This window comes from Empidonax traillii, unplaced genomic scaffold, assembly GCF_003031625.1.
Source record: "Empidonax traillii isolate 1590-97213 ecotype Southwest subspecies unplaced genomic scaffold, ASM303162v1 scaffold1178:size161317, whole genome shotgun sequence".
In the NCBI taxonomy this organism is placed as follows: Eukaryota; Metazoa; Chordata; class Aves; order Passeriformes; family Tyrannidae; genus Empidonax; species Empidonax traillii.
The window spans coordinates 128041-135966 of NW_020956371.1; the positions used below are offsets into that span (position 1 = coordinate 128041).

Below are 7926 nucleotides of genomic sequence, written 5' to 3' on the forward strand. Positions count from 1 at the left end.
TTTTTGCTGATGATCTTAATTTCGCTGAATGTGTAAGATTTGCTTTAGCAAAACAAATATCACTCTTGGGTTTTTGCCACGCCATGAATTTTTAATGCTTTATTAGAACGCTGGAGGGTTTCAGCCCAGTCTGTGACGGCTTAATTGAGTGAAATCCCGCTCCCGTTACCTGCCGGCGCCATCTGGCCTCGGGAATTAACAGCTGGGAAAACAAGCCTGGCTGCCAGATAATTCCATGCGAAACAGGTACCCCGTGTAAAAACCCCTCTTTGGAAGTTGTCTGCCTCTTCTTGCACAAAGATATTTATTTTTAGAAAAAGGTTTTAGGACTTTTTGGGATCGGGGGGGGGTCAGTTTTTCCTACACCAAAAGCCGATGCCGAGCGCCAGAAATGGGGATTGCAGAGGGGAAAGGTGCGCCAAGGCTTTGTCGGTGTGTGGTCCTGCGAAGTGCTGGGGAGGTACGAGAGGGGGGGGCTTTACATCCGCCCTCGGAGGAAAAAAAAAAAGAAAAATTAAAATAAAATGTTAAAAAATTGAATTAAAAAAATTGGAAAATATGTTGGAAAAAATATATGGGAAAAAATATATGGGAAAAAATATGTATTGGAGAAAAGCCCATGGGCGGCGGCGCTGTGGGGCAGGAGGGGCCCGGCGCTTCAGGACCTGTTCCCCTTCCCGATCCCATTCCCGATCCCATTCCCGATCCCACTCCCCGGGGGAAGCTGCACTCCCGCGCCTCGGCCGGCAGGGGGCGCCCTCCGCCCAGGCCACGCCCACCCGGCCCGCGCGAGGCGCCGGCGGCGACCAATCAGAGCGCGCGGGCGGGTCCCCATTCACAACGCGGCGGGGCCATGAATGGGGCGGGTCACGTGGGTCGGGGCGTTCCCACGGCCCCCTGCGCTGCCCACCGGGAATGGAGCCGGGAGCGGGATCGGCGGGATCGGCGGGATCCGGGAACGGGCGCTGGGCCGCCACCGCCTGCGTGGTGACCGGCGCTTCCCGCGGCTTCGGCCGCAGCCTGGCGCGGCTCCTGGCGCCGCGGCTGGGCCCGGGCTCGCTGCTGGTGCTGCTGGCGCGCTCGGCCGAGCCGCTGGCGGAGCTGGCGGCCGAGCTGCGGGGCACCGGGGGCACCGGGGGCACCGGGGACACCGGGCTGCGGGTGCTCAGCCTGGCCGCGGACCTGGGCTGCGAGGACGGGCTGCGCAAGGCGACCGCTGCCCTGCGGGAGGTGCTGCCCGCAGAGCCCTTCGGCCGCCTGATCCTCGTCAACAACGCCGGTAACGACCCCTCCGTCCGTCCCCTCCGTCCTCGCCCGGGACAGCGGGGATCAGCCCCGCAAAGGCCGCCCTTGGCTCTGCAGCGGCAGCGCCGGGGCTTGGTCGGTGCTTTGGATGCCGGCGAGTAATGGGAAAGAGTAAAATGACCCCAAGAACAGCGGGGATTTCGCCCCATTTTATTGCAATAATTCATTTGATGAGCAGGTCGCTGCCGGGGCTTTGCTGCTCGCAAGATTTTACCTGTTGCTTGTAAGGTTTTACCTCCTGCCTGTGGTCCAGGACCACCTGGCTGCCCTCTTGTCCCTCTGCCCCCCGAATACAAACCTTCAGACCAACTTCCAGCCCTGCCTTGTCCGTCCTTCCTTCCACTTTTAATGCCTTTAGTGCCTTTTCCACCCTGTAAATCAGACGGTGTGTTCCCGTAGGGAAAAGGTACTCCAGGACTTGGGTCTTTCATCGGCTTGGTCATGAAGAGGGACCCGCAGGAGGGCACAGGGTGGCCCGTGGGGACATTGTACCCCAGGCCAGAGGTTGGGAGCTGTTTGTTTTGGCAGGGCAAGCCCCTGTCCCGTGTCACTGCTGGTTCAGTGGGTGACCCAAAAGCAGAGCTGGGCTTTGCTGAGCTCCTCAGGCTGCTGTGGGACGCTGCCAGGGACGCTTTGGTCTGTGCTGCTCGTGGAATGTAGGAGCAAAAGGGCTGTGCTGTGTTGTTGAATCCCTCTGCAACTCTCAACTCATTTGTCCAAGGCCAGGTTGGACAAGGCTTGGAGCAACCTCATCTAGTAGAAGGTGTCTCTGGCCGTGGCAGGGACAGGTGGAACTGGACGAGCTTCAGGTCCATCCCACCCACGCCATTCCATGATTTCTAGGCTCCCTGGGAGACATCTCCAAATCCTTCCTGGACCTCACCGACCCGGATGAGATCAACGCCTACCTCGCCTTCAACGTCACCTCAGCGCTCTGCCTCACCTCCACGGCCCTGCAGGCCTTCGGGAAGCGGCCTGGCTGCCGCAGGAGCGTGGTGAACATCTCCTCCCTCTGTGCCCTGAAGCCCTTCAGGAGCTGGGCTCTCTACTGCAGCGGGAAGGCCGCCAGGGAGATGATGTTCCAGGTGCTGGCGCTGGAGGAGCCCGATGTCCGTGTGCTCAGCTACGCCCCGGGTGAGCAGAGCAGCTCAGCGATTGCTGATGATTTTGGGGAGGGGGAGGGGGGGAGTAAAAGATTCCTGCAGCCAAGCCAGGAGCAGAGGGGAAATTAGCCCTGGATTTTCCTGTCTGCTCGAGTGATGTCTGTTTTGGTGCTTTGTCCCCCAGGTCCTCTGGACACGGACATACAGCTCCTGGCCCGGACCGAGACGGGAGACCTCGAGATGCGTCGGTTCTTCCAGAGCCTGCAGGAGAGCAGCAAGCTCATCGACTGCACTGTGTCAGCCCAGAAGCTGGTGAAGCTCCTGGAGGAGGACACCTTCCAATCCGGAGCCCACGTGGATTTCTATGACATCTGAACTCCTGTCACCTCCAACCCTTTGCCTTCCTGCTTTGCTTCCTTGCTGAGCCACGTCCTGGGTGTCTGCAGCGTGGTTGGTGACCCTGTTTGAGTCCTGGGAAGCTTTCAGAAGCACCTCTGGGTGCCTTGTAAATACTCCTGGTGCCTTGGTGGGGACTGGGGGGGCAGTTACTGCTGCTGAGCCCTGCAGGGATCCCTCAGCTCCTGGGGATGGAGGAGCACAGGGGGATTTTCCAAGGGAATGGACGTGGAGGTTTAAAACTCAACCTGCACAGGAGTGAGCCAGGGAGACACCAAGGCAAAAAAAGGTCTCTTCTGGCCACCCCAGAAAGTCTCAGCAGCAGGGTTAGATCTGAGTGTCCCCACGTCTGTCCCCTTTGCCCCACAGGAGCGCCCGAGCGAGACTCCGAAGAGCCATTCCTGGGGCTGGAGGTGGTGGATGTCACCCCAGAGCCCTCACTCTCCATCCCCTGCTCACCAGTGGGTTGTCCAAACCCTCCCACAGTCCTTGGACTGTCTCTCTGTGAATTTTGAATGTTAAGACATGGACCAAAGCCCGTCCCAGTGTGTTATCCACCAATCACCAGGAGGGGGAGGGAGCTGGCCTTGAAGGAGCTGGGAATTTTGGGTGCCTGGCTGGGGTCACCAGCTCACACAAACCTGGTCAGAGCACAGCCAAGACACAGCCCTGAGTTCATGCCATGCTCCTGTTCGCAGGTTCTGGGTCCAAACCTTGGTCTGGGCCTTCAGCCCCTCCTGGATTGCCCTTCTGATTATTTGTGGGGTTTTATTGTCGTTTGCCCACCAGATTCCAGGAGGCACAGACGCAGAAAAGTCTTGCCCTTCTAGAAAGCAGAGTGTGTTGGTGCAGGAAAGCTGCTTTGAAGCACAGTGGCACTCCCTGTGTGCCCTGGAAATGCCCAAGTGTCACCCTGTGCTCCCTTCCTGCAGTCCTCTATCTCAGCCCTGTGTCTCAAATTTAGTCCACCTGGATCATTAAAAGTTTCCTGTCTGGTCTGGCATTTCTGCTGTGTCTTTAAAAGTGGATGAATTCTTGGGAGTGGGGGAGGACAAATCCTGGGTTAAGCACTTCATCCAACAAGGCACCATTGTGCCCTCTTGCAGTCCTGTTCGTTGGAGCCGTTTCACTAATTCCATGTTAATTTAATCCTGTCAAGCTCATAAAACCCTCCTCTCCAGCCAGCCCTGCTGCTTGGTTTCATCTTCCCTCTGTGCTGTGTTTATTTTCAGTGAAAGCCTCTCCCAAAAGGCTCAAGGAGCCCTTTATTGCAGGAGGAGGTGGGAGGGTGCTGGGGGACAGGGACCACTTGGAACCAGCCAGGTGGGAGATGCAGGTGGTTCTTGGGGGTGAGACGCATAAAAAGCAGCCATGAAGGAGGGGTATTTTGGACTCTGAATACTTGTTTGAGGTCTGACCACCCTCCAGGGTCTGGGGGTGTATCAGCAGCTCTGTGGGTCTTCTTGGAGCATCTGTGTGAGGGGCTGTGCCACCTGAAACCAGCAGGGTGCTTCTGTCCTGATAATGAAATCAGTGCTGGAACACTGGATTTAATTCAGAGAATGGTTTGGGTTGAAAGGGACCTTCAAACTCATCTAATTCCAACCCCTTGCCATGGGCAGGGACACCTTCCACCAGCCCAGATTGCTCCAACCTGACCTTGGACACTTCCAGGGATCCAGGGGCAGCCACAGCTTCTCTGCCCAACCTGTACCAGGGCCTCCCCACCCTCCCAGCCAGCAATTCCTTCCCAATATCCCATCTGTCCCTGCCCTCTGGCATTGCTCTGTAACCCCCAAGGGTGTGCTGGGTTTGTGATTCCCTGATCCAGGAGCAGAGCTCTGCCCTGGGGGAAATCACAGTGGTACTTCTGGGGCATCCTGTGGGCCCCAGCATTGCCTGGGTACCCCCATCCCCTGGGTACCAGCATCTCCTGGTACCAGCACACTGTGGATACCAACATCCCCTGGGTACCAGTGTCACCCCAGGGAGCAGCATCTCCTCTCCCGGGTCCCACCGACACCTGCTCACCTGTGGGCGCTGTGAAACGCGGCGGCAAAAACGTCCCGAAATGTTTTTTCTCCCCTTTCCGGCGTTTTCTGTGACCAGCGGAGGGCGCAACGAGACCGGGGAACGGAACCAGCCGGGAAGGTGCCTCTGGAAAAGCCGCGGGATGTCGTGCGGGGATGGAGAGGAATTCCAGCTCCGACTCCTCTCCTGCCTCTGCACCGGCTCATCACTGATGCCTGTGAAGACTCATATTTTTAATTAATGCTCCATGTCCTGGATCCATGAGGCCGTTCCAGAGGCTTGATTCTGAGGGAGGGGGGGGGAAAGGTGTTTAAAAATAAAGAAGTTTTGAGCTCTCCTAATTCCAGGAACTCACAGCTCACCTGGCAAAGTGTATTCAAAAGGACTAAGGAGCTCCAGTATTTGGGCAGTGCTTTCTCCTGAACCCTATGGCTGAAGGGAGTCACCCCAAAATTATCCCTCGTCTCCTCCACCCCAGGCAGAGCCAGGGGTTCTGTTCTCCCTGTCAGGGGCCAACTGGGGCTTGTCAAGCCCAAAATCCTGCCTGGCATGAGTTATTGTCCAAGTGGATCTGCCCCCTCCCCGGCTCCCACTCTGCCTCCTGTGGTAAAATCCCGTGCTGGGCATTTTTTTTCCCTTTTCCCACTGTTTCCCCTCTTTTTCTGCCTGAAAGCTGAAGCACGAGCTGTGCAGGTGCCACCCGTGAGATCCCATAAAGTGCTGCACAGAGAACCCCTGGGATGGCCTGCGCAGCAGTTTGGGGCAGGAAGGGAGGGATCTGGGTGACATTTAGAGGTGACACCGCCCAAGTGCCTGGCCCCAGGTCCCCAGGGGACCCTCCCAGCAACCCCTCCCCATGTCGGGGGACACACTGTGCCCTTTGTGCCTGTGGTGAAAAGGTTTATGAAAGGAGTCAAAGTCACTGCTGGGGTTTTGTTTCCATGAGTGTGACCAGGTCCCTGGGACAGGGGTGAGGCTGAGCCCCCTAAATCCCCCCCAAAGCCTCCCAAATTAAAACCTGCACTCACCAGTGACCTCCCCAAATCTCGGCACTGCCCTGGGCTGCCCCTGGCTCGGGTGTGGGGGGTGGTGAGAGGCTGCAGGCAGGTCCCTCTGCCCCTTATTAAAGGTTTCTCAGCAGAGGGGAGAAGATGACCTTTATTTTCCCGTGCAGAAATGCTGAGCTCGGGTGTTCCAGCCAGGACTCCGAGTGCCCAGCGAGCTCCTGGCTCACAAACAAGAGCTGCCTTTGCCCCAAGGCCAAAGGTAAATGAGCTGTTCCTGTCGAAGGTGCTCCCACAGGGATGGGGGGAAAGGTCTGGTGGTGCCCACACCTCCCACACAGGGCCCCCCATCCTGCGGGCACAGCCCCCCGAGATGCCCGTGGAGACACATCCAGCCATCCCAAAGGCTCCCACCTCTCTGTGAGACAAATCACACGTGTAGGGAATCACAAATGGAGGGAACTCTTGGGGATGTGGCTGGGATTTGGTGGGTGTTCACTGAGCCTGAGATGGTTGGAACAACAAAGGTGATTCTGCTGAGCTGGCACCGTTCTCATGGACTCTTCCCACGAGACTGAACATTCCTGCTCCTCCTGTCCCTCTTTCCAGTCCTCACTCTCAGCCCAGTGACCCATTTTTCTTCACCTCCCCTCGACGCTGTCCCCTGGGTTTGGTGGCCCGAGGACCAGCCCCACCATGGAGATTCTGCCTGGCCATGGCACTCAGTGCTCTGGGCTGGGGGACAAGGTGGGGATGGGGCACAGGGGGGACTCGGTGATCCCAGAGGTCTTTTCCAACATAAATAATTCTGTGATTCTGTCAGATTGAATATCGGGAGGAGATTCTCTACTTCGAGGGTGGGGAGACCCTGGCCCAGGTTGGGCAGAGAAGCTGTGGCTGCCCCTGGATCCCTGGAAGTGTCCCAGGCCAGGCTGGACAGGGCTTGGAGCAACCTGGGCTAGTGCAAGGTGTCCCTGCCCATGGCAGGGGTTGGAACAAGATGATCTTTAAGGTACCTTCCAACCCAAACTGTTCCATGACTCACGTTCCCTGGAGGAGCCATTTAATGAGTAACAAGGGCCCTGTTGGTCCAGCAGGAGCAATGACAGATTAACCCAGTTTAGAGCCAAAGAGCAGCTGGTTTGCTGGTAAACTGTGCTGTTCCTGTGAGCTTCAAATGCCTTTAATGAGTTATTATTTAGTCTGCTATGGAGGTTAATGGGGGGGACATGGCAGAAATGATCTGTGATTAATTAAACCCTCTTTATTTGGTACAGCCAGAGCAGCTGGACTCACTGGGATGGGAGCTAAGCTGGGACCAGCTCTGGATCCCTGACTGGTGATCCAACCAGGCTCTGCAGACCAACAGCACCTCCATCCTGGTGGGAAAGAGCTGCCACAAACAGGAAGCTTTCCCTGTTTTTTTTTTTAAAGCACCACTCCAAAGGCAGACTTTGTCCCACTTGCTGCCAGGACATGTGGGATAAAAACGGGTGCACTTCAAACCTCCTTCCCTAAATCATGGAATCACAGAATGTTCAGGGCTTGGAATGGGCCTTAAAGATCATTTAGTGCCAATCCCTTGCCATGGGCAGGGAGAGCTTCTGCTAGACCAGGTTGCTAAAGGCCTTATCCAACCTGGCTTTGTACACTTCCAGGGTTGGGGCATCCACAGCATCCCTGGGCAACCTGTGCCAGGGCCTCACGACCTTCACAGTAAAGAACTTTTTCCTAATATTTAACCTAAGTTTCCCCTTTTTCAATTTGTACCCTTTCCACCTTGTCCTATCCCTCCAGTTCCCAGAAGCTGGATGTCAAGGTGAAGGCAGGTTGTGGCCAAGCTGCTTCCATGCCTGCCCTGGGATTTGGGGACATCATCTCATCCCAGCACCATCTCATCCCAACACCATCTCATCCCAGCACCATCTCATCCCAACACCATCTCATCCCAGCACCATCTCATCCCAACACCATCTCATCTCAGCACCATCTCATCCCAGCACCGTCTCCCTTCCTCTTTCACCCCAGCAAAGCCACCAGTTTGGATCAGCTCATCCCTCCTCCTCCTCCTCCTCCTCCTCCGCTCC

The 7926-nt window shown here is 56.7% G+C and overlaps 1 protein-coding gene across 1 annotated transcript; it reads left to right on the forward strand.

Moving 5' to 3' along the window:
- Positions 1-915: 915 nt before the first annotated feature.
- On the forward strand, positions 916-2967 carry LOC114069074 (sepiapterin reductase-like). The gene is made up of 3 exons (XM_027905616.1): positions 916-1279; positions 2149-2439; positions 2593-2967. The coding sequence occupies exons 1-3, from the start codon at positions 916-918 to the stop codon at positions 2781-2783; spliced, it is 846 nt and encodes a 281-aa protein (XP_027761417.1). The 3' UTR covers positions 2784-2967.
- The last annotated feature ends 4959 nt before the right edge of the window (positions 2968-7926 follow it).